Source organism: Larus michahellis, chromosome 21, assembly GCF_964199755.1.
Source record: "Larus michahellis chromosome 21, bLarMic1.1, whole genome shotgun sequence".
NCBI classification, from domain to species: Eukaryota; Metazoa; Chordata; class Aves; order Charadriiformes; family Laridae; genus Larus; species Larus michahellis.
The window spans coordinates 4,243,866-4,269,496 of record NC_133916.1 but is presented as its reverse complement, the minus strand read 5'-3'; the positions used below and the strand labels follow the sequence as shown (position 1 = coordinate 4,269,496).

Here is a 25,631-nt window from a genome sequence, read left to right as displayed (position 1 = left end):
AGGAACAGGGCAGATGTGTTGGCTCTCCTGTGTTCAGGCGTCAGCTGAGCTTTATTGGAGCTTCGTCAGCAGCAGCAGCAGCAGCAGAGCTGCCCCCCGGTCCCCTCCCATCCCCTCCCCGCCGTGGCAGGGGGACACGGTGTCACCAGGGATGGAGAGCATCTGGCAACAGTGCTCATCCTTCAAGGAGGTGTCCCAGGGAAGGATCCGACCCTGGTGGCCAGCAGCCCTCCTGTCCCTGTGGGTCCCCAGCGGGGCGATGCAGGCAGCTGCCCTTATCCTAAGCGCCCGGTTGCCCTCCCCTGCGTGCGGCTGCTCTCCGGGGCTGCCGCCTTGCCTGAGGTGGGAGTCAGAGAGCATGCCCTGGTGCGGGCTGCCGGCTCTCTGCTCCCTACCTGATTTACCTGTTCCTAATTGCGGGAAAGGCCAGCAGGAATTGCAGGCTGTGCTTTGCCAGCAACCGCCGGGGGGAAGGATCCCAGCGGCTTCTCCCCACCATGCTTGGGCTGTGTCCAAAATGCACTTGGAAAGTGTTGAGACCATGGCAGAGGCTGGCAGGACCCGGCAGGGGCTGGCAGGGTGGCAGTGCCAGTCGAAGACCCCCTGTCCCCGCTGCTAGGACACACTGCAGTGCTTGCTGTTGCCCCGTGGCTTCACCGTCCTGCCCCCAGCCCTCCCCAGGGGTTCCCTGCCCAGGGAGCTCATCCCGGGCTTGGGGATGGGCTTCCCGAAGAAGAAGCCCTCTTCCTCCGAGTCCGAAGATGAAGAGCAGGTGGGACACCAGGAGTCATCCTCCTCCGTGATGTCCTGCAGGTCGACGTCCTCCGGCTGTGGGCTGTGTTGGGCAGGGGACGTGCCTGCTCGGAAGTGTGGGTTTCCATTGCCTGTGGGTGTTCGGGGGTCAGGGCCCCCCGAAACTGGGTGGCCCAAGGCTCCAGGCCCATTGGGACCCTCTGTGCTGGGCTGGAGGCCAGAGGGGTGGCCGGCTGGTGCTCCCAGCATCCCTGCATGCACAGCATCCCTGCTCCGCTCCTTAGTGGCTGCTCCGTGGTCCTCCGGGCTCCTGAACGCTGGATGCACAGGGGCCTGATCCAGAAACGCCTCTGGAAGAAGGAAAGCAAGGGTGGGTGAGGAAGGGGAAGGCTGAGCCTGCCCTGCCACAGCCCGTTGTGCTGCCCCGGGGGGCAATGGAGGCTTGTACCAACCAAACCCCAGCTGCCAGCGCTGCTGGGGGCTCCTTGGGCTGCATCCATGCAATGTACCCCATGAAGTACCCAGGGGCTGAGCAGAGTCTGGTTTTGCTCCCCCTCCCCTCCCGCCACGTTGCAAGCAGAGCAGCAGGATCCCTACCGGCCCCTTCCACCCTCTGCCTGCACCCTCTGGCCACTGAGCTGCAGCCCGTCCCCGGCGCGGTCCTGCCGGCGGGGCCGGCTCGGGCGAGGGGCGTCGAGTCAGGGGACGGGGCCGAGGCAAAAGCCGAGTCGGAGGAGTCGGAGGCGGTGGAGGATGCATCCCGTCCCAGGCTGCAGGTCTCGGAGCAGAAGAGCCGGCCGCGGCGGGAAGTGAGGGGCTGCCCACGCAGCGGCTTTCGGCAGAGGCTGCAGCAGAAGCAGGCGGCTCGGGCATGCCAGTGGAGCCCTTGGTGGGTGGCCTCCTCGCTGTCAGCACCTGAGGGGCAACCGCGGGTGAACGGGGAGGCTCTTCCCACCGCCGTGTGCCAAAACCCGTCCTCCGCACCGAGCCGCGGGGCTCTGGCTCCGCAGCCCTCCCAGCCCACGTCCCGCCTGCACCCTGCCCCGGGCTTGGGGGCGGGGGGTGGGACGACGGGGGCCGTACCGATGGGGTCCCCGCAGGCCTGGCACGGCTCGGCGAAGAGGGTCTCGAAGCAGCTGCGGCAGCAGGGCCGGCCGCTCCTCATCACGTAGCGCTGCCCGCGCAGGGGCACGTCGCACTCCAGGCAGCAGAAATGCTCCAGGTGCCAGCGCCGGCCCTCCGCCTCGATGCACTCCTCCATGAAGATCAGCTGGAGCAGGGAAAAGGAACCCATCCTCTAAGCACCCAGCTAGAAAACTCGTAGCCCAGAGGATGCTGTGCTGTGCCGAGGAGAGAGAAAGAGCCCCTGTGTCTTAACACAGGCATGGGGCGCTCTGCAAGGCTCAGGGAGGAATCACAGAATGGTGGGGCTGGAAGGGCCCTCTGGAGATCATCCCCTCCAACCCCCTGCCAGAGCAGGGTCACCCAGAGCAGGTGGCACAGGAACGCGTCCAGGCGGGGCTGGGATGTCTCCAGAGATGGAGACTCCCCCACCTCTCTGGGCAGCCTGTGCCAGGGCTCTGCCACCCTCAGGGTGAAGAAGTCCCTCCTCATGTTGAGATGGAACTTCCCATGGTCAAGTTTGTGCCCGTTACCTGTCCTGTCCCTGGGCACCACTGAGAAGAGCCTGGCCCCATCCTCCTGACACCCCCCCTTTAAGTATTTGTAAGCATTGATAAGATCCCCCCTCAGTCATCTTTTTTCCAGACTAAAAAGACCCAAGTCCCTCGGCCTTTCAAACCTTTCCTCCTGTCCACCAGCGGCTCTTGCTGCGTTTGCAGCCCCTGGGCAATTTAACAACAGCAAAAGGGAGGTAAAAGCCCCTCCTCTGCCCGGCACCCACCTGGTCGCAGGAGGCACAGCGCGGTCGGAAGAGCTCGGCATGATGCCGACCGCAGTAGATCCTCCCGTCCTGCTGGAAGTAGATGAGGTCCACCAGGGGCTGGTGGCAGAGGTGGCAGGAGAAGCAGGACGGGTGCCAGAACTGGTCGCCAAGCCGGGATGCCGAAATCCCCGGGTCCCCTTTGTTCAGCCTCCTGCCGCACTGCAAGGCAGAGGGACGCGGGGTTTGGGGCCAGGCTGGCTTTTGGGGACGGGTCCCTGCTGGGGAACAGGTCCTGCCCAGTGCCGGCGGGGGGGAGGGCGATGCCTCACCTTCTTGCAGGGACAGCCATGGCAGGGACCTGGCACGGGACATGCCAGCCCCTGTCCCAGCGCCTCCCGTCTCCGTTGGGCGCTGAACACACGTAGCTGCCTCCTCTCCTCCTCCGCGAGGTCGGGGCAGTACCGCTCCTGCATGGGGAGGCGGAGGTGAGGGGGAGCACGGTGGGCGAAGCCCAGGGTGGGCAGCACCCAGCAAATAGGCGTCTTACATCGCAGTCCTGAGGGGGCAGCTGCTGCAGGAGGGCTCTGGCGCGGAGTCGGATCCTGTCGGCGGCAGAAGCAGGCTGGGGCGAGCGGGTGCCAAAGCACACCGGGACCTTGGCATGTCGCGCGGGAGAGAGAAACACAAGCAGATTTTTAGGGGGATGAAGCTGCTTTGCTTGAGGCTGCTAAAATCATAGAATCATAGGATCGCCTAGGCTGGAAGGGACCCTTCAGATCATCCAGTCCAACCAAAACATGTGTTTCATCCCAGGGCGGCGGGTACCACCCGTGGATGGCACCCGCAAGGGCTGGGGGAGAGCAGGGAGCAAAGGGAGCCCTGGCAGAGTCGGGGTGCTGCCCACCTCGGGGGGAGTGGGGTCCGCGGGGGGCTCCGGGTACTCTTCCAGGGCACAGCCGGAGTCGCTGTCGGAGGAGGCCGGCGGGAGGCCGGTGGCGGTGCCGCAGGGGGGAGGCTCGTCTCGCTGGGGCCATGCGGGGCTCGGCAGGGACATGAGCTGGGAAGAGAGGAGCAGAGCTGGTGAGACCCTCGGCGAGGCGGGGAGCAGGGGTCCATCCCCAGGACACGTATCATCCCACCTGCCCAGTGCGGACATGTCTCCACGTGGCAGCAGGACAAGCAGCCCCTCGTCCCGGGGAGCGACCCCGCAGCAGGTCCCACAGGGACGGTGCTCAGCAGCACCACGACCTCGAGAGCTTTGGCTGAACCACTGAAATCCAAGGGCTTTTGGGGGCTGCTCCTTTCTCTGCAAACCCACACTGAGGACACGGGTTCTTGGCAGGGCTGGAGTTTTATCTGCCGAGCAGGAGGCGCTGATGGGATGGGGATGGGGTGAACCCGGACAGGGAAGACCCTGGGTATCCGTGTTCAAGCCGGAATGGGTTTTGGGAAACAGCACCGGCCGTTCGCTCACCCACAGTGGGAGATTTTCCCTGGATGCCGCCAGTCCTTTGCTAATCCCTGCTCTAGTGGTCTGTCCCCAAGCGGGGCAGGGGGAGGAGACCGAGGTCTAGCCCAATTCAGTGGAAAATAATTTATTCCCCTCGGGCTGCTATTGTTCTGCCCTGAGCGGCTGTTCCTGCCTGGGCAGCCGGCTCGCCCAGCCGCCACCACCTCGCCTGGCTAATGGTTACGCGGTGGAAACCCGTCCGGTCCCGTCCCCTCCTCCCCATGCGGCGCTTTTCACCGCTCGCTTCCTTCCTGGCTTGGCTTTCCAAAACAAAGGCGAGATGGCGATGTGGTGGCTCCTGGGGCTCCCTGGATGCCAGCCCAGAGCCCGACGCCCTCTGCCCGTGCTTCCTGCCCCTGCCTGGGGAGCGAGGGTGGGATGCGGGTGGGATGGAGCTGAGCCACTGCTCTGGGGGCAAGTCCCAGTGCTGCAACCAAACAGCCCCAGGACACCCCTGGATGCACCCCAGTGCCCGCTGTGGATTGATCAACTGCTCTGGAAAGTGTTTTATAGAGCAAGCGGCTTGGCAGGGGCTCAGGCTGAGGGTTGAGGGCTGGTAAAACCCCCAGGCCACGCACCTAGGTCCTCCTGCATCACTGCCACTGTGAGGACCAGTTCACTCCTCCGCACTGGGGTGGTATTTCTGCATGTCTGGTTTATCCCCCCCTGCCCCTGGTGTCAGGGCCGTCCTGGGCAGCACCAGCAGCCGCAACCCCATGGCTCCCACTAAAGAGCTTCGACACCCCCAGACCAGCCCTGCCTCTGCTCCCAGTGCGCTCCTTCCACCACAGCATCCTGGGGTGCCGGGACGTTGCACCCACACACAGCCAGCTCTGGAGCTGGGAGCGGGTGGGATCAGCCTGGGCAGCTGAGATTTCCCTTCCATGCACCTGGGTCAATGATTAACGCTGCAGATTGGCTAATCAGTGGGATAAAGCAAAAGGGCTGCTTGCTCCTTCCTGGGGGCTTGGGATCTGCCAGCCCTGGGGTTAGTCCAGGAAGAATGCAAGGAGCTGGTTGTAGAGGGATTTCTAAAGCTGTGCTCAGCTCTGGGACCTGCATAGGGGTGAACTCATCTGACCCGTTTCTGTGTATCTGCAGCCCAAAAAGGGTCCTGGCCTTGCTGACTTGGTGAAGGACCACTCTACCACTACCTCTGGTGTCAGGCCAGTAACCAGCCTCAGCTCTCCAGCTGCGCAGGAGGATCGTGTGTGTCCCTGGGGATGCTGAATGGGAACCTCCGTGGGCTCAGTGATGGGTCCCAGCCCTGCTGCTGCCTTGTCTGGGTAACACGTCTCTGCTTTTCCCTCTCCATGGGAGGCGGGGGGCAGTCCTGGGCTGTGCTTGGCTTATTAAAGCCTCCAAGCTGCGTTTGCCTAATCTGTTAGGGCTTTGCTCTAATTAGACCCCTCCGATGCTCTGCGGACTCAGCAGAGCTGGTGGTGCCTGCGTGGCCCTGGCTCCGCGGCAGGGTGCACAGGGCACCTTGTCCCAGGACCATCGGCAGGGAGCCCACTGGGGTGATGCTGGGGGAGAGTGGAGAGGGCAGGGCTCCGGGCTGCCGTGAATCCATGGGGCTGTGCTGGAGAGCCCAGCCCAGCCCGGTTTGATGTGATTATGCCGGCTGGCAGCCGTCTGGGCTGTAGACAAGTCCCTGTAATTAGCCCCAGACGGTGACAGTGTTATGCGCCTCCCATGCTAAGGAGCCAGGCAGCCCCAACAGGTCCGTCTCCTCTGCTCCCCATCCCTGTCCCCTCTTCCTTCCTGCCCTCCCTCACCGTCTCCAGGCAGTCCTGCTATTGCCTTTCCCTGCTGGCCTGCAAAAGGGATACAGGGATGCTCCAATGCCCCTGCCCTCAAAAATGGCGACAGGAGAGCCTGGACCAGGTGCCAGGAGGGCGCTCTGGGGAGCCGTTCCTCCCCGCCAGCGCAGACCCGAGCGCTGCTGGTGCGTCCCCAGAGAAGGGACGTGCGAGGGACCAGTCGGGCAGGCTGAATGCCACTGGCTGTCATTTGCCTTTGCTTTAAAAGCCTCCCGTCCTGCCCGTGGGAGCTCCTCCAGACTGTGATTGCTCATTTCCCTTGAGCTCTCCGAAAGATGGGCAACTCTCTCCGTGCTCCCCTGCCCGCTCGCAGCCTTTTGGTGCTAGTATGGCTGCAGACAGCCACCCAGGCTCTGGTCCCGATGCTGGCACTGCCTGCCTCGGTAGCCCCAAAGGATCCCCCTTGCAGCTCTGAGCACGTTTCCCACAGTAGCTACAACACTTTGCGAAGCGGTCGCAGCTCCCTGGGTATGAGGGGCTAACATTCATGGAAATATTGATCTTATTTGGCTCCCCAGGAGCAGCCCCCGTCCCCAGCTGGCTGTGGGAGCGTGTGTGGGCTCCCAGCCCTCTCCTGCCAAGGTCACGCATTAACTTGCAGTGCAGCCACCCCGGCCCATTCGCATTCAGCGCAGCCTCCCTGTTCCCAGCGCAGCCAGGGGCTGATCTGCGTCTCTGCTACAGCCTTTGGTTTTATGAAGTCAGTTCTCCATGACAGGAGACCTGCTTTCAGACCCCTCCAGCCTGTTTTTCAGAAGCACCGAACACTCCCCAGCTCCACAACCCTGAGGAACCACAACAGCTCGCCATCACCAAAGAGACCAGATCCCTTTTTCAAGCGCCCAAAAAGCACTGGCAGCTTCCAGGGGCTTAGCTCTGTTGTTCACCACCTCACCCACAGGATAACCTGTTTTTGCTTGAGCTCCTGTCAACACAGCTGCAATGAAGGTACGTGGAAATAAAGATGCAGAGCAATAAAGATGCATCTCTTCTGGGGCGAGATAAGATGAGGTCTGGCAAGGCGAGCCGGAGCAGCTCGTCCTGCAATGCTGCCCAAGCTGGAGCCTGTCTCACGAAGGAGCCTGCGGTGGCTTTTGGACCTGTGATGGCATGAGGTGGCCGCTGGCTGGGTGCAGCCATGCCGTGGGCTAGCAGGGACAGGGGCAACACAGCCCCCGAGATGACTGGGGAGGGTCTTAGCATCCTGCTGTGCCATGTGGCACAATGTCTTCCATGTCACCACAGGGGAGCGTGGCCAACGCCGTGGCCTGTTTGCTCGCAGGTGGATGTGCGTGTTGCGAAGGGCTTTTCTTAGTGTGTTTTCCCCCATCCTGAGAGCACACGTGTGGCCGGCTGCCCTAGCTCGACAGGGAGCAGTAACCCATTAACCTGCCATAATTCAGCCATTTGTACATCCGTGGGTACAAACCGTGACCTGCCACCCCTCCTTTTCCCCCGCAGCCACCGGATTTCATCCCGGCACGTCAGGGTGTGATGGGGCCCAGTGCCTCCAGTGGAAAGCACCATCACCAACCCCAAAAACGCCCCGTTCCCGCCAAATCCTGGGTGGAGGAGGGATGGCGGAGTCAGCACCCCTTCCCGGAGACCCTCGTTGGTGGAGGGAGTGGGGCGGCCCTGCCAGCCCCATGCCCGTGCACCTGCCTGCTCGGGAGGTGGCCGCACAGCCCGGGATGGCAGAGTCCGGCACGACGGAGCAGACGCTGTCTCCTGCTCCCAGGGGATGGTTTTCCCGAAAACAAAGACCGCGGGGGCAGCGATACCATTCTGCTTCCCCCTGTTTATTTCTCCCAGAGAACAACAGCCAAAACCACCCTCCCTCTCCCCGCCTTCGCCCCCCCTTCCCCTTCCAACAATTCCCGGACGGGACTCCCCGGTGCGCCCCCTCCCTCCACCCCCCCCCCCCCCCCCCCCTCCGCTCCGAAGCGTCTCCTTCCCCCAGCTCAGCACGTTGCTGGGAGAACCGACCCCAGGAAAGGTTTCCAGCCTCACGTACCTGCCCGTTCCCCGCGCTCCGGTATCGGGGCTCCGCCGCTCCGGGCTCCGCCGCCCGCTCCAGCCCCGCTCCGGCCGCCGCCGTCCCGCCCCGCGCCGGAGGAGGCGAGGGAATGGAAGCTCGGCAGGGAAAACTTTGCAAAGCGAAAGGAAAACATCCAAGCTCAGTCAGGGAAACATTTTTTTTTTTCCTCTCTCTTTCTATTTTTTTTTTTTTTTTTTAATCTGCCTGCCCAGGAAACTGGATCTGTGTCAGCCGGGGTCCTAATTACAGGCTTTTTAGCCTAAACCTACAGAGACAGCCAATGGCAGGGACTCCCAGCGGCAGGCAGGGAGGGGAAGAGCAAAGGATGGCGGAGGGGGGGGGTGTACATTAACCCTACAGGGGAATGAGCTCTAGATGACATCTGTTTTTCTCCCTACCTCTCATTTTCCGAGTGTCCGCGCCCTTCCCTCCATCTGCGGCTCAGTTCACCCCAGGTTGCCGTTTTGATGGCTTTTATGAGCCACACGGTGATTTATTTTCCTACCTAGATCAGAAAGAGTCGAAGCTTCATGAAAGAGGGGAAGTGTCATTACACCCCAATTTAGAGGTGGAGAAACTTTGGCTGGGCTCTCACAAAGGAGTTAGCCAGAGGCAAGTCAGGATGTCCTAGTTTTCCTAAGCCCTGAACACCTGACGAGTCTCCTAAAAGTCATTTAAACCATCTTTGACTGCAGCAATTGCACTCGAGCAAGAGTCGGGGTAAAATTTATCAGAGTCTCTGACACAAGGCAAAGCCTCTTTGTTGTATTTCTGTGTATTTCTCACATGCCAGAAGGTTTTCCTGCCTGCTGCTGTGACTTTGGGGATGGGCGCAGACACAGCATCCTCCCAAAAAGCCACATCTACAGGGACCGGACCAGACCTCTGCTGCCCACGTGATGGGGGCATCTCGCTGCCCAGGAGTTGCGTCTTGTTTTGGGGCTCCGTTGGGAGCCCCAAGGGATGCAGGTGTCTTCTGCGTTATGTAGGTCCCTGAGACCAGCGTCAGGACTGCAGTTTAGATCTGTAAATTGATGGTAATTTGTCAGAGGAGGTGGCCAGGCTCCATGGAGAGCTGGTGGCACTGCTGGGAGACGCCATGCAGGGGGGTGTTGGTGCACAGGTTATTGCCCTGCTCACTGGTGGTTTATATCTCTGCAAAATCACCTGGGCAGGGAAAAAAGCAGGAGGAAAAGGAGGAGAGGCAGGCGAGCATCTCCACAGGCTGCCGCTCTCCGTGTCCCCGCAGAGGGGTCCCCTCCGGGCTGTTGAATCAGCGCTGCAACTCCCCAGGGACCCTTTAAGGTCTCAGATCTGCACCGGGGAAGTAAATCCGCTGTTTGGCTTTGGTGGGAGGTTGGTCTCCGCAGCTTTGTCTTGATGCGTTTGCTGCTATGGACTTTGTACCACCGGGTGGTACTGGGCCCCCCCTCCTCTCCGCTGCCAGCTCCCAGCCCAGACTGTGAAGCGGCTGCTGCCTGCGCTCCCCCGTCCCTCTGAATGGCAGAAAAATTAATGGGCAAAGTCCTCGTTAGGAGCCCAGCCGGGCACAGGGACTCAGACTCGACAGATGGGTCACTCGGGCTTTTCCGAGGTGGGACCAGCCCCCACCAAAGCTGCCGCCTTGGAAACGCCACGAGGTCCCCCACGGGCGCTGGGTGAGCGTGCACGTGTGACGGGCAGGACGCTGGCCCGCCAGCTTCCCGCCTGCCAAAACACGGCGGAGCAACCAGCGAACGGCCGGCAGCGTCCCGGTGGAAAAGGCAGGGCTGCAGACACACAACTGGGCGCTGGAGCGGACAGGGAGCGCTCACATGTCATGGCCGAGGAGCCGGTAGCCCCCATCGCCTCTCCGAAGCCCTGGCTGATGTCCAACAGCTCTGTGCCGTAACAGCGCGGGTGGGATAATAATCGCGGAGCGATTGCAATTGTAAAAATTGCGAGTGTAAAAATGACTATTGGAAAATCCGCAGCCCAGCCTGCCTCTCCTCCTGGCCTCCCTGTTGTCCTGCGGGCAGGGCAGGCCAGCCCCCCGGTGTGTCCCTGGCCAGGAAGCCGTGCTTCGTCCCATGGGTGTTATTAATTAGCACATCACATGCTCAGGGGTGTCAGGGCTGAGTCAGGACCCTGCGCAGCCCCATCGCAAGCATTCGGGCACCCATCGAGGTGGTCCGGGGCTGCATCCGCCTGCGGGACCCCATCACCGAGCTGCCGTGACTGTGCTGTTTTAGTGCTCCGATACCGGTGGAACTGGGGTGGGCGGTACACGGGGATGCTGTGAATGGGGGCAGCTGGGTGCAGAGTCCCCCTCCACTGACCCCTCAGCACCCTCCCCTGCCCCAGACCCCTCCCCTATCACCCTCCTCTGACTCCCCCCAGCACCTACTCCTGCCTCAGACCCCCCCAGTCCCCCTCCACTGACCCCCCTAGAGCATCCCCTTGCCCCAGACTCCCCCAATCCCCTTCCAGTGATGCCGCAGACACCCCCAGTCCTCCTTCACTGACCCCCCTACAGCATCCCCCAACCCTACCCCCCCAAATCCCCTTCCAATGATCCCCCTAGAGCATCCCCCAGCCCCAGACCCCCCCAAATCCCCCTACGCTGAACCCCCTACAGCATCTCCCAACCCGACCCCCCCCCAATCCCTTTCCAATGATCCCCTTAGAACATGCCCTTGCCCAAGACCCCCCCAGTCCCCCTCCGCTTGTGACCCGGAACCCCAAATACCCTTCCAATGACCCCCCTAGAGCATCCCCCACCCCCAGACACCCCCAAACCCCCTCCACTGACCCCCCCCGATAGAACCTCCTGCCCCTCAGCCCCCACTGCCCCAGGACCCCCGGCCCCCCCGCTGCCCCCCAAACGCTCCCAGTGCATCCCCTGGCCCCCTACGCTCCCGCCATGGCCCCGCCCCAACCACGCCCCCTCCCCGGCCACGCCCCCTCCCCGGCCACGCCCCCGGCGGCCGCGGCGCCGCGGGCCCGGCGCGCCCCCTGGCGGCCGCGCTGCCGCCCGTCCGAGTCCTCCCAGCCCGCGACGCTCTAGGCGGCGGCCGGCGAACTCGCTGCTCCCGGCGGGCCCGGGCCGGGCTGGGGGGACGCGGCGCTGGCGGGGCCCGTCCCGCACCCGGTCCCCGAGCCCCAGCCCGAGCCCGGACCCGGCAGGCCGGGCGGGGGACGGGCCGGGCCGGGGGCCGGCCGGTAGCGGGGGCCCGGGCCTCGGTTCCCGGACGGCGGAGCCGGGCAGCGCCTCAGGTACAGACCCGCGGCCCGGGCCTTCCCTCAGCACCGGCACCGCGCCTCGGCCCGGGGCCGCCCGCATTGGCCCCTGCCTCCTTTCCGACCCCTTGTCCCCTCTCTCCGGTGTCCTCTCGCACCCCCTCCGCACTACCCGGTGTCCCCTCGCGTCCCCTTCCCCGTTACCCCCCGCCATTCCCCATGCCCCCCGTCCCCAAGGGTTGTGCAGGCCCCTTCCTCCTCCCTCCAGCCCTTCCTCCCTGCCAGCAGCCCCTTCCTCCTCCCTCCATCCCCTTCTCCTTGCCCGCAGCCCCTCTTGCCCCCGGCAGTGCCCCCCTGCACCCCCTCTCCTCTCTCCCATGCTGGTGGTGGTGGGGGGGTGTCCGGTGGGTCCGTTGCTGTCTGTCACGAGTGGGTTCGTGTGGGGCCACGTGCATTTCCACGCAAGGTGTCCATGTGCGGGGCCATCAGGGTGGATCCCGGCGGTGTCAGGGTGCCCTGGTCCTTTGGGTGGTCCCCCGTGTTCAGTGCCGGGTTTAGAAGGATCGCTTGGAGCGTGGAGGCATGAAGCGTGTTCTGCAGGTTGGGGGGTACGGATGGAGCCTCTGTGGGAACAAGAGGGTTTGGGAGGAGAGCGAACGACCTAGGAAGGGTGAGCTGTGGCCTGGAGACAGGACCAAGAAGGGCTGCGAAGGTTTGAGGAGGATTTAGGTTTGGGTCCTGGGAGGTGGAGGGACTGGGGGGGGAGGATGGGGCTGCTGGTCTTAGGAGGCACGTGCTCTTGCATGGACTATTGGAGCGTTTGGTTCAACTAGTTAGAGCTCTAAACTAGCAAACTGATGTCGGAAAGGTGCGTGTCGAAAGCGCTGAGTAAAGACCAAAGTCTTGAGAGTCTCAGTGTCTGCATGAAAGTGATGCCACTAAAATATTCAACAGCAAGGAGTGGCGGGAAACCCGCGGGAGTTTTCAGGGATCTCACAATGGTTTTTTTCTTGTTTGTTCAGTTCTGACCATAATAGCTGTTCAGGATAGGTGACAGCACTTCAACCTAACCCCCTGCAGGTTAGACAGAAGCGGGTGGAGGGAGCACCAGCGGGAGAAAGGAATAAAGAAGAAAGAGGGGACAAAGGTAACATGTTTTCTACAAGTTTTGTTTTTTTTTTTAACCGAGGGAATTGATGAGATGGGAGCGGGAGGGCAGAGACACTAGAGGACAAGGCCCCTAGTGACCAGATTAGATGAAGCAAAGAGGGATCTGTTGCTAAATTATTGATTAAAGCCTGTAAGGTCAGCAGGGAGTAAATCCATACTGAGTCTAGAAAGACAAATAGGATGGCTCGATCAGGATGCGGTGTTGAACAGGGAGTGTGTAGCGTTATTACCGTTAGGGGTGAGGGGTATGTGCAGGAGATCAGGCAGCAGCCGACTTGATTTGCGCCCGAGCTCCTTCAGCTTGCTCAAAAGGAAGCCTTCCTTTTCAGTAGAATTTTGCAGGGTTAGGACGTGGTAGGGAATTCTGCAGGGGCCAAAGCTAAGGCGTGGGATTGCAGTGGAAGGTGATTTATGTTCTGTTTTGATGTAAAAAATAAAATGGGACCCCTTGGTCAGCTCACCGCTGGCTCTTCCTCCTCTCTCTGCACCGTGAAGGAGCCTGAGGGCATCTGTGCAACGTGGTTTTGCACCGAGATGCAACTCCGTGATTCATTGTTTAATTTGGAGCGACTGGTGAGGCAGATTCTGGCATGGCAGAGTGAGAGGTTTCCAATAGCCTTTTCATTTTATTTACTGCTTTAGTGCCAGGCTTGTTATCCATATGGCTTTATTCTGTCACGCCTCAGATGGAGAGATTGTTAGCTGTTCTTGCCAAATAAAACATGGCACCCTCTCGTGTTGTCTGCTGCTGAATCCCCTGCCCTAGAGTGGATGTTGGAGCCCTTTAGGTTCGCATCAAAGATAGCAGTATTTCTCACTACTAGGCACGTGCAACTCCTGCCTGCTTGGTGCTTGCGCTTGCTCGCTGTTGTCAGATAGTGGAGTTTTTGTGTTTTCTGGCATTTGTTACTTTTCCTAGTCCAAAGTAGAACAGCTGTTGTGTTCACTTGCTTTAAAGGGTGCTGGTTCTCTGACCCTTGAGGACCTTCCATGGAATGAAGGTACCTTCGCGTTCCTAAGCAGCAGATGCCTGTGATTCCTCGTATCCTCGCTGCCCTCAGCCATTCAGTATTACTGGTGTGTTTTATTTGCACTACAGGAGCTCTGATAAACTCTGCTTCTGTGTAGGATCCCAAGCCCAAGAAGTAAAATGTCTCTTACTTTTAGTTTTGTTTTAGCTGTAGACTGTCTATTTTTACAGAAATTACAGGAGTGATCTGTGCAGAATTATTTTCTATATTCCTTTAAATGCAGGTAGTTGATTTAAAAAAAAATAATGCGCCTGCGTTCCTTGTGATGTTTGAAGGGAACTTCAGTCACACACCCCCCTTCCTCCTCCTGCTTTTTAATCTTCTCTGGTTTTTAACTTTGTTTAATTGTATTCTCTTTTTCAGGTGGAAGATGGGACCGTTTCCCTTGTGTTTTAGGTGACTCTGACACCTGGTTACCATGAAGTCCCGAAGGAGGTAGAGGGACAGTAGTGGGAATTTCTTCTCACTCCTCCAAAAAAATCCAACAATTGCCTAATGGTAAGAAAGCTGGTTTTTTTCATTAGCCTTATATTGTACGGTGTCCATTAATCAAGGAACACATTGAAGAATTTGAGGTCCAAACCCACTGGGCCACGTGCAATGGGATCAAAGTGGATACAGGCTGTAATTGCTGATTGTTTGGAGAGGACAGGAGTAATTGGTTTGAAAATATGATTGTCCCCTGTTTTGTGTCCTGTCCCCAGGGATTACCTCTTATCCTGACGTCATGGGGAGCTGCTGCAGTTGTCTGTGCAGAGACAACATCCCAGACAACCATCCCACCAAATTTAAGGTAAGTATTGCACTGTCATCCCCATCAGAGAGTCTGTGACAGCACCGACTACTAGCAAAGCCCAACATGGGTTGGACTCCAGGCACAAAAGGAAAGAAAACCTCTGCTCTTGCAGAGAAGTCTTTCACTTGATGAGATTTGTAATTGTGTTACTGGTTTGCTTTGGTTTTGTTTTTAGTTTTTTTCCCCGCTTTCCTTAAGCAACCTCTGCTGCAAATATGTTTGTATTTGCAGTAGAAATTGCCTCTGCACTGAGATTTAGCCTGAGCAAGGAAATGGGGAACTGGAGAGAAGCCTTTTATTGCTCAGGGCTGCGTTCCAGCGTCTGTGCTGAGACACATCAGCTGAACTGCCAAGCACACAGTCTCCAGGGCTGCCGGCTTGGCGCCTTCTGCCAGCGATGAATTCATGCTCTCAGCAGAGAAAAAGGCATCTCAGTAAATGAAGGGGGAATCCACAGGAATTACAGTATCTTCGTGGGTGGGCTTTTTTTGTGATACCAATGCTCTGAGTTTTCTGATGTGAGCTCTGTGGCCTCTGCAGGTAACGAACGTGGATGATGAAGGTAACGAGCTGGGATCTGGGATTATGGAGCTGACACAGACGGAGCTCATCTTGCACACTCACAAGCGAGATGCTGTCAGGTGGCCCTACCTCTGCTTGCGCCGCTATGGCTATGACTCCAACCTCTTCTCCTTCGAGAGCGGTCGTCGTTGCCAGACGGGGCAGGGTGAGTGTGGAGGTTTCTGGAGTGAGGAACACAGAGGTTTCTGTTCCCAGGCAGCCAGAGTGAGCTGATGCTTGTATCTTCCCAAATTCCTGCATCTAATGAATCAACAGGTTCTTTTGCAGCCTCTGTTCCCCCAGAATACCAGAGTGTACATGCACGTATAGTTAATACTCCTGATTAAAACACTAATGAGAACAACACTGTGGCTCAGGACCTGGGCATAAATCTAGCACTCATTTTGCTACTGCATCGGTGCACCTGGGGTAGTTGGTGAAGCAGCCTTGAGCACTGGACGGGGTGTGTTTAATGTCAGAGAGGATGATAGTTACGCTGTCAGCTCTGTGCTTTGGTACCAAACGATGCACAGCTGTGGTAGGAGGCATTGCTGGGCTTCTTTCCTTAGGAGCTAGAAAGTGCTTTTTTGCAAGACTGAAGCTTTGTTAAGCATCTTTTAAATCCGGGGATAAAGCAAAAGGGCATCACCTGCACCTTTCTGCAGGTCCCTCTTAGGGTTCGCTTATTCCACAGGGCTGCCAAATGCACGTCAGTAGCAATAGTTGTCTGAGTACATTTTGTTTTCGTCGGTGTGTTCTCTCTGCCTTGGTTAGTGCTAAGTTCTACTTAATGCTTTGCATTTTGTCTCTGGCAGCGCTTTGTAACATAGAGGGAAAGGAGTCTTACGTTTTACTGATTTTATGCATGGGGTTGCTGTGCATAGAGAAGGGAAGTGAGTCACCCAGGAGCACATGCCAAGTCATCAGTGACGCTGGGAATAGACTCCGATATTACAATGGTGCCTGTTAGTTCCTTTACCAGTCTGTCTCTCTTGCTTTTAAAAAGCTGAACGTTTTCTTGGCATCTGCATCTCTGGGAAAGAAAAGTTTGTTTCCTCGTTCTATTAATGTGTTTGTAAACTCCTCCGTATCCAGAAGGACTCCGCATGGCTGTTGGGTGTCTGTGTAAAGCACTGCGCAAATCTGTAGTGCCGTATGCTCCTTTTTAATATTTATGTAAGTGGGGTTTTCCTCTCCTGGAGTCATGTGCTTATCAGTTGCCAGCGATGGGATTTGCTTGTCTTCAGTTTCTGTTTTGCCTCTTGCGGGATGCCGATCAGTGATCAAAATTCTGCCCTGCATGTGTTTTGGTTTTGTTTAGGTCCAGGTAGTGGTGATAAAGCGGAGCCGTTTGCTCTTCATATATTACAAAATTTTGGGCAGACACATACTTACTCATCAGTCTTGAAGCAGACAGAAGTGGGGGTGATGTGTTTTGATGAGTTTTCTCCCTTCCTTGTAGGATTTATTCGGCTTAGTTAATTTTATTTGGAGGAGTCCTTCCTGGTGCTGCTCCACACCTTATATAACGCAGATATAGCTATTTTTTTGGCCAGAATTTTTAAAACGTTATTCTTTGGGGTAGCTGCTGTTGTTGCCATGCCGTTTTCGTTGCTATGGCTTTTGTGCGTGTGTGTGTGCGTGCCAGCTTGGGATTGGTTAGCTCTGCACACACCGGCTCTGCTTTGGGCTGCTCATTTGGGGAGACACGGTTTAATTCTGTACAATTCTTGAAATATGACGTTCTTGTGCGCGCTCCACAGGGCCCAGTTCAGCTTCCAGCAGTCAATGGATAGACTTTCCCCTGGTAATGAGAACTGGACTGGGTGCCAAGTGAGTTAAAAGAGAAGATTAGAGATGAAACGAGACCGGTTAGCCTGTCCCTTTCACATCTCTGCTCGTGTGGGATTGATCGTCTTAAGATAACTGGGGTGCTCACTGTTTTTCTTGTGATAATGCACCATTTGGTCAGATGGCAGTCATGGCATTGCATTTCTATCGATGCAATAATCCATAGAGTTCTTGGTTGTTGTCCTTTGGCTGTGGGTCGATTGTGTTAAACAGAGCAAAAGAAATCAGAATTGCCTGTTCATTTAGAGCTGGGAATTACATGTACTCTTATTAAAGCAGGGTCACTTTCCTGCTTTTCTGACCCTCCTCTTCATTGCCGTGCAGGGATTTTTGCCTTCAAGTGTTCCAGAGCAGAGGAGATCTTTAACCTCCTCCAGGACCTGATGCAGTGTAACAGTATCAACATAGTGGAAGAGCCTGTTGTCATCACCAGGAACAGTCACCCCACGGAGCGGGAGCTCTCCCGGACCCCCCAGGCACCCAACAGTAAGGCTCCTTCTTGGGGAGAAACAGGGGAACACAGAGACGTGGACAATATCTGTGATTGCTCAGGTGAAACCGCCCTTTCCAGCCCATGGATCTCCCCCATGCGCTGCCTCGCTGCTGACTTGTTTATTTATGTCCACATGTGCCCCATGCAGCGTGTTTATTTTAAGGCCCCACTTGTCTGCGATGTGCTGTTTTGTTTCCAAGGGAACAGCAACAAAAAGCCCTTCAAATAGTCAACGGAGTTGTCACCCTTCAGTGGGTTTTCATCTGGACTGCTGCCAAGTGGCCTTTTTTAAGTCGCACCTACAAGGATCAGGCGGTTCCTAGAGGAAACCGTATCTGGAAGAATTCGTGTTTGCTCAATTCCTGCCTCCTTTAGGAGTGACATAAATAAGCGGACCTAGCCCTTGTATTTATCCTTACTTCATCATAGGGATCTTTCCCAGACGGGCTGATTCTGACATACACGGTGCAGTTAAGAGGTCAGTGTACTGTGAAAACGAAGTCAACCCTATTTTGTACCAAACCAAGGCTCTAATACGTCTCTGTCCTGATTCTCTCCCAGGTCTGGGGTACACTGTCCCAGGATTTCCCAACGGATTTCACAGCTTCCCTGGAGAAACCCTATCATACTCCACAGCCCGCCACCCCTCCGTGAGCAGCCTGAGGCATTCCTCTGTGGGCGAAGACTCTACTCATGCCCTTATTGGGCCTGACGAGCAGGTAAACCTGGAAGTCCTGAATTCCGCTGTTCGGAAGCAATGACCAAGCAGCTTGTTTTGCGAGCAGTCCTGTGCTGTTCTAGGTTTCTCTTACTCCAGCACGGCTCAGGGCATCCTCATACCTTGTCATCCTTTTTTTCTCTTTTGCTTCATTTTACTCTTGGAGACTTCTGCTCTCTGCCACTTCACTAGAACAGATGCTCTATTAAGGTTGTCTGAGTTGGCTTCCTTGATCTACGAGTATTTGCGTGGCAATTATTTAACAGCAGCACTTAGCTTGTGAGCCCAAGTCACGTTGCCTTATCTGTCAGCTATTGCTGCCACCCCTAAACTGATGTTCAGCGGCATACACAAGTTCAAACAATTTTTTTTTTTTGATGTTCAGCTCCTTGTTCTCAGTTTTAGAATTTAAGACTTTTCCCTACTAAATTCAGCTTCTCAACGATTACCAGAGAAGCCCAGGTAGGTGTCAGTACTGCAATATCGCCAGTGTAAGCTGCTTGAGGAACTACTTTGCAAGTAGCTTTGCTTTTTGTTCTGTGCCATGTGCATCGAGTGTGAAATAGATGATGTGTATCTTCTGCAGTTGGACTCCTTTTTCTCTCTCCTTCAGCCTACAAATCAGAAATGGCTTTTGTGTTTTGCTTCCCAAAATCTTTTCAACTTCGGAAATTCTTTCGTCTCCTCCTGCTTGATCAGCCACTGAAAATTTTTCCGTTCCTGTTGGTTTCTCAGCTGCTGACAGCTGCTTTGCTCTTGTCTCTTCTCCTTTCACTGTCCCTCTGCTTCTCTCCTTGCAGTCCCACACCTACGTCAACACGGCCAATGGTGATCAGGAGCTGAGGGGCCGACATTGTATGCACTCCTTGCCTGAAGTCCACCCTCCTTTCCCCCATAGGAACCACAGCTGCTCCCTCGAAGACCGCAATCCCCAGGTCTTTCTACAGCCAGGGGAGGTTAAGTTCGTGTTAGGTCCCGCGCCCAACTACAGACGCGTCTGTCGGCACCACCGGGAGTGCAGGACACACTTCTGCCCCCCCAACAACAACAACAACGAGTGTGAGGAGGAATGCCCTTCACCCCAGTGCGTCTATGAGAACGTCAACGGCTTGCTGCCCCCCAGCACCTCCTCTCTCTGCAGAGGCGGGCGCTTGAAACTCACTCGGGAGGACACAGGCCTATCTGGCTGCTCCCATCGCAGAACGGCGTTGCTGCACTATGAGAACTTGCCGTCACTGCCCCCGGTGTGGGAGTGCCAGCCGCTCCGGCGGGGCGAGGAGGACACGGGCGCCGGGGATGTGCTGACACCTTCCCCCAACGGTTACTCCGAGGCTGGTGAAGAAGATCCCCTGCAGAACTACATGAACTCGGAGAACACCGCACTGCATGGGGGCAGCAGCCAGCGGCGCAGTGGCTTCCTGCCAAGGGCTCGTCGTGCCTGCATGCCCAGCGTCTTCAGCTTCGACTTCCCTCGGCCCTGTCCGGAGCAGCCACGGCAGCTCAACTACATCCAGGTGGAGCTGGAGGCTGAGCCGTGCAAGGGACATCAGAACCCACCGGTCCCCCGTGTCCCACCTCCTGCCACCCACGAAGCCCGCCGGACGGACTCCTACGCGGTCATTGACCTAAAAAAGACAGCGGCCATGTCCAGTTTGCAAAGGGCCCTGCCGAGAGATGATGGGACTTCGCGGAAAACTCGACATAACAGCACTGACCTGCCTCTGTAAGGGGGAACGCGAAGTGCAAGCACTGTGTCATGGCTTCGATACCTGCCCTTCAGTGTGTTGCCCGGTGTGACTTCCATTTGCCATTGCCTTCTGCTTCCCTGTTTGCCCCGTTACCTGGTGTCATGGGGTGGCTCCTACAGCTGATGTTAAGGCTAGTCTGTCTGTCTGTCTTCCCCTCTCCGTCTCTCCTGTGTAGTTCATTTTTAAAGCCATTTCGGATATTTGATGACACTGTTTGAAGGTTAAATTTCTGGTGAAATGGGCAGAAGGTGCCAGCAAGAGTACCGGCACTGTGTGGATACAGCCTCAGATCGCGTTAGCTCTCCTGGTCGCCTGGCAGCTCCGCCAGCAGTGCCAAGAGCCTGGCTGCAGAGGCAGGGCAGTAGCACGGTGGAGGCATGTTTCCAAAAGTGAGTTGCTTTAGGAGCTCCACTGCAAATCAAGCCCATTCCCATGGATTTCATGCCTTGTGACTCCAGGCAAGCCCTGCAGCCAGGCCACTCCAAAGTTGGATTTTGCCTTGGGGTTTCGCTGATCCCTGATGACGCAGGAACTCATGCTGCGGTCTTTCCCCCCTCAACCTGTTCCTTTCTCCTATTTTCTTGAAGCTTGTAGAAGCTTTTTATACTTCTGTCCCTTTCTCAGATTTGATTTAAATTGGGCAACCCTAGAAATTAATAGAGGAGGACGGACAGCCATGGGCACGGACACTGTGATCACATAAACCTTATTTCCTGAAGAGACCCCGCTTGAAAAGAGGAGGGGAAGACCGCAACTATGAGAGAGATGTGAGGTTTGATATAGAAAACTTCAATTGTACCGTATCCTGTTTTGATTTTTAAGGGTTCTTTTTGGTGGCTGTTCAGAAGTGCTGTTGATTTATTTATTTGTTTACTTATTTATTTATTAAATGTTCTTTTGCATCCCAGTGGTAATTGCCAAAACCGGTGCCAATATGAAACGTGTACTGGCTGTGGCTCACTCCTCCGGTCTGGGGGACAGATCTCGGAAGAGGTTGGTGGCTTTGCTGAGCTGCAGCTGGGGAAAAGAGCAGCTGCGAATCAAAAATTTTTTTAACTGGGACTGTCAGAGGGTGGGTGGGAAATGGTACGGGAGACGTGGGAGTGGGAGCAGAGCTGCCAGGCAGCCGAGCTTGGAGTCGTATCAAAGTCGTTGCCTACACCCACGTGCCTGGCTGGATCCATGAGAAATATTTGATCAGTGTTTTGAGTGAATGTACAGTTTGTTTCCTACAACTATGGACTTGGAAGGGCTAAACTTCGGCTCTCGGGTAAATTCGTGGCCTTTGATGTGGATTTTTCTCTTGATACCAGGGTTGAGTCTAAGCGGAGCTGTCAGGCCTCTGTGTGAGGTCCTGCGTAGGGTCTCTGCTCCTCTTCCCTTGCAGGATGTTCCACCGCCCCTCTCCGCATGGTGACACGCTGCAGCTTTATCCCTCCCTGGATTACTCTTTGCCATTACAAGCTGTTTCAGTGAGACAGAAGTGCTCTGGGTTACTCCGGAATCCCACCTTTTTGCTCTCTATTCTTCATCTTCCTCCCTGGGATAGGAGTTGAGAGATCCAGTGCTCTGCGAGGTATCCTGCTGCCTGCAGAAACGTTGCCAAACCCCGGTGTGTTCTCCTTGTCCCTAATGTTTCCGATGTCGAAGTCGGCGAGCCTCCGGCGTGAAAGAGGAGAGAACCCGATTGTCCAGCTACACCCGGCTTCTGAGGTCCAGAAACTTGATTTCCAGATTTTTGAAGTTCAGCCTTTTTATTGTTGGTGCTGTAATGTCATATTGAAATGTGACCCTTTTGGGAGCAAGGACATGTGCCATGCAGTTCACAAAAAGTGATAAATGTATGAGTAATGCCGTGCTTGTGTCGGCACAACATGGATTTCTTTGCCTGCTGTTGCACTATAAATTCAAAGTCCACCACATGCTTAAATTCACTGGTTTTTCCTTTTTTGTCTTTTTTTAAGAAGTCCTTGTGCTTGTCTTCCATTCTTTTCTCCACCCCAACCCTTGTGTGATGCATAACTGGAAGGAAACCCAAGTAATATATTTTTATATGTGTACCAAATGACTTTATTTGAAGGAAAAAAAAAAATAGACAAGTAATGTATCCCCCTAAATCTAGCTTTCATTTAGGGAAGTGAGAGAAAAAATTGTTTATATATATATATATATAAAAGTTAACTGCGTTAAGCTTTAAATAAACTATTTAAATAAAGAGTTTCTAAGCTGTAAGTGTCACCCTCCGGGACAGCCCTAGCAGCTCCCATGTGGCAGCACAGGGCAGGGAACCTCTGTATGACCCTGCCGTTCCACTGCCTGAGCTGAGAAATGCAAAATACTTATTCCCCTCTTCCCCCTAGAAAGGGGAAAAAGGATGAAATGTTTCCTGTTTCTCTGGAGGAGGATGTCAGGGCCCTTTCCCACCTGCACGGAAGGTTTGCAGGTTGGTTAAATGCCAGGGAAGGTGCCGTCAGGTGGCAGCTTGTGTCTTGGGAGAGAGCAGGTGAGACCTGGGGCTGCTTCTTGGGTGCTCCCTGTGGCCACCAGCCCGACTGCGTGTCTCCGCCGGGTGGGACAAGGCTGGTGCGAGGGTCCGTAGGTGTTGTGAGCTCCAGGGAGCGGGGAAAGCACAGTGGTGCTGGTGGTCCCTCGGAAAGGCTGGGATCCCAGCAAGCCCCGGCTGCGATCCCATTTATGTGGCTCTAAATTAGCTTTGCTGTGGGAAAGCTGGCTTTGAGCTTTTGAACTGCTGACTTTCGTGTGCTCCAGACAAACTGGGTTGTCCGATTTGTGCCTCCCTTTCCACTTCGGCGAATCTGATGCTCTGCAACCTCCTAAGGACACTGAAAGCAGCAGTGACAAGGAGATCGCTGTGTGCGCACATAGCAGAGACGTTATCGCTGTTCCCCGACAGCATCCCGTACCCATTTATAGTGGAGGATGCCGCACCTATTCGAAAAAAGGATAAAAAGGATTTCCTTGATCTTAAAGATGAGAAAACATACAGCTGATGCTGGCTGCATCTGCTGCTTTGGGTGCACAGTGATCTGGCGGGCGCCTTGCTTCACCGTCCTCTGCTTTTCGTCCCGTTGTGTCCTCCCCAGTGGCTGTGGGCCGGGGAGCGGTGCTGCTGGCTCAGCAGTCTTGGCTCCGGCAGTATCACAAGCTCCCTGGAAAGCTTTGGGAATGAAAAGCTGGTCACAGCTCATTGTTTGCAGTGGGTTTGTTTGATGTTGAAGCAGTTAAATGGGAAACGCCGTGCAGGCAGCCAGGAAACCAGTTGTAGTTTATGGCTTTCAGGGTGCGCATTGGGTTCGTGTCCCAGTGATTTTCTCGCTTTATTGCTTTTCTGGAAAACTTTGCAAGAGCGACGTCTGCCTTAAGTAGCCAGGACCCTTTGAGAACGTCTTAATATTCAATTTTTCAGGTGGTGCGAAAGTGCAAGGAAAGACTGGAGTCGTGTTTGAACACCGAGACAGTAGTTTTTAGGGCACCGGGAGCAGAAACGTCACTATTTTGGATTTCTCCCCGTGTTACAGCCCAAACGGTGCTCGCCAGTGTCGCAGCTTCCTCTAGTGGCCGTGCTTGAAATGGTTTCGGAGGAGAAACCAGTATTGGGTTGAAAGATGAGGATATCCGAGTTTGCATTTTCTCATTCCTTCAGTTTTTTTGGTTTGGCTGATGGGCAGGAGGGATCCCTACTGAAAACTCTCTGGAGTCTTTCCTTATTACGGTTTCCTTTTGGTTGAAAACTATCTTTTTGCAATATGTTGTATGTTTATGGCACCTTGTAAAGACGGATCTTACAGAGTTTTGTGAGAGCCTTCCATGCAGGTTTGCTGGACATTCCCAATGGATGCATAGTAATATCTATGTGCATGCTTACTTGGATGGGCAGCTACCCTAGGGACACCCAATGGCTCCTCCTATCCCTTCATATTCCCCGCGGCGAAGATCACATCCCTGGAGAATTACCTCACCCTTCGTCACTGCATCCATAAATGTGGTTTTGAGTTAAGAAGGATTCATCCAGGGCTCTGTGCGTCCAACTGTTGCCACGCAGGTGACCAGGAGGGAAGGAGTGAGCACGTCTATGCCTGAAACCTGCTCTGGAGTTGGCCCCTGAAGCTGAGTTGAAAGCCGTGGCATCTCTTGCTCTCCCAAGTGCGGTTCTGCCGAGGCAGATGGTTCCCCTCAATGTGTTGTCAGTGAATTGATAACTTGGGAAAAGGAGCTGTGTTCAGTCAGCGGTTGTGTTTGCTGAGAATTTAATTTCTTTGGTTCTGAAGAGAAGGTTGGGGCAGCACAGTGAAGCTGGCCGGGGTAATGGTGAAGACGTGGCAGCATGAGCTGAGCTGTGGGTTTCGGTACTTCGCTGCGGAGCAGGTTTGTGTAGCTGGGAACTGTGGTGCATCTCCGCTGGTTTTCTTCCTCTGCTCGTGAGACTGAAGTTCAGGGGATGAGCTGGTAAGCAGCCGTGCGCTATGCGCAGAGAATTTGACTGTCTTAACCTTTCTAAGTGGTTCTTGTTTGAGGTTTGAGTTAATCAATCAGACCTCTTCCCTTGATATTTCTTCCCTGGTGAATGCATAAATACATCTTTTCCCTTTCCCTTTCCTGAGAACCTGTTGGTAGGAATATAGCTTCTCCCGGCGCTCAGTTGTCTTTTATCGTGGGAGACTTTTTGGATTTGTTTTTTTCTTTTAACCCATTTTATGTGCCTGCTTTTCCCCCTGGGGAAGGAGGTTTGAGTATGTGGGGGTTGTACCTGCCTTAGAGGGAGAGCCTGGATTGTGAGGATTAAAGGATCAATATCTCTGCAAAGAGACTCAAATGTGTTAGTTGTTATTGAAGAATTGTTATTTTTATTACCTAAGCCGTGCTGTTTTCTGGGAGAAAAACCAAACCAGGCCTTGGTGTTACGGCTGTCTGTTCTCTCAGCCATTCTCTCCCAACGTCTTTCCTCTGTCCCTCCGCGTGATGCTGCTCAGCCCTCTCGGGGGGTGTCTTCACTGTGAAGTAGCATTAACGAGTCATCGTTAATGAACGCGTTGCCTAAATTCAGCTTCTGGGAGGGCTGCTGTCTCAATCTCTCTGGGAAGTTTGTCTTTCCCCCAAACTTGGCTCATCTCGAAATGCCGCACACAGGTAGCAGAACAGGTTTAGATTCCTGTTACCGAGCAGGACCAAAGGCGAATACATTAGTGGAAATCCTGAGAGCTTTGAAGTTGGCAATTACAGGCCAGGGTAGGGAAAGGGCTCATTGTAAAGAAAGGATCTAATTTGGTTTTCTTCCATAAGTGACTGTGACTTTACAGTGGAAAGGCCCAGATGCATCCGTGAGATCTCAAGCTCTCCTCCTGCGCGATTCTCCTTGTTGTTCCTTGTTCTGGTGTCTTTGGTACTGAACATTTCTGTCGTGGCAGAAAAACAAAGGTGCTTCGGGGCTTTGGCCACCGGGGATTCGGTTGCTCTGACCAGAGGGGTTGATCTTGCTGTGTAATTGCTTCTTCAGGTTATTTCTATGGATTATCCATTTAGTCCCTCTTTACATCTCATCCGGGTGTAACCTTCCAGGTGAAGAACAGCAGCAGCGCTATGTGACCCGAGGAGTGCTCATGTCTTACATTAATGTGCACTACGAATGTATACAGAATAAATGGAATATGACGATTATCCGGTGGTCCTGTCTTTTGTGTGTGGTGCAGAGAGATAACTGTCACGTTTCAAAGTGAACTTTATTTAAAATTGAAAGCCAGGCCAGCAATCACCAGTTGTCCTTGTGCAGTTCAAGCTGGGCTTCTTGCAACCTTTGTTTTCCGGGTCTCCCTCCCCTGAAGGAATAATGTCTATGTCCTTATGTGTTCCACCTGGTTGCTGCCTTCCACCTGGCTAGTCTCACTGCAGTAGGTTTAAAAATATAAATGAAAAAGAGAAATGCGCATGCAGAGACAGACATCTTTCATTCTGTGTTGGCTGGTGACCCACGGGGACATCGTTGCAGGACAATTCCACATGCTGTTTATTTGAGCTGG

At 55.3% G+C, this 25,631-nt stretch overlaps 2 protein-coding genes across 3 annotated transcripts; one reads left to right on the top strand and one right to left on the bottom strand.

Moving 5' to 3' along the window:
* Positions 1-20: 20 nt before the first annotated feature.
* On the bottom strand, positions 21-11,331 carry PRICKLE4 (prickle planar cell polarity protein 4). Its single transcript, XM_074564713.1, has 9 exons — positions 11,042-11,331; positions 7,986-8,118; positions 3,543-3,695; positions 3,186-3,293; positions 2,968-3,105; positions 2,657-2,857; positions 1,837-2,023; positions 1,351-1,668; positions 21-1,103 (listed from the first exon to the last, which is right to left on the bottom strand). Exons 1-9 carry the CDS (start codon positions 11,329-11,331, stop codon positions 616-618), a joined length of 2,016 nt encoding a protein of 671 aa, XP_074420814.1. The 3' UTR covers positions 21-615.
* On the top strand, positions 11,125-21,530 carry FRS3 (fibroblast growth factor receptor substrate 3). Of its 2 annotated transcripts, XM_074564295.1 has the most exons (8): positions 11,125-11,264; positions 12,251-12,375; positions 13,793-13,927; positions 14,134-14,222; positions 14,766-14,952; positions 16,962-17,123; positions 17,692-17,849; positions 18,649-21,530. In XM_074564295.1, exons 4-8 carry the CDS (start codon positions 14,157-14,159, stop codon positions 19,573-19,575), a joined length of 1,500 nt encoding a protein of 499 aa, XP_074420396.1. In that variant the 5' UTR covers positions 11,125-11,264; positions 12,251-12,375; positions 13,793-13,927; positions 14,134-14,156; the 3' UTR covers positions 19,576-21,530. The 2 variants fall into 2 exon arrangements, with proteins under 2 accessions (XP_074420396.1, XP_074420397.1); XM_074564296.1 differs by lacking the exon at positions 12,251-12,375 and having other exon boundaries at positions 11,130-11,264.
* The last annotated feature ends 4,101 nt before the right edge of the window (positions 21,531-25,631 follow it).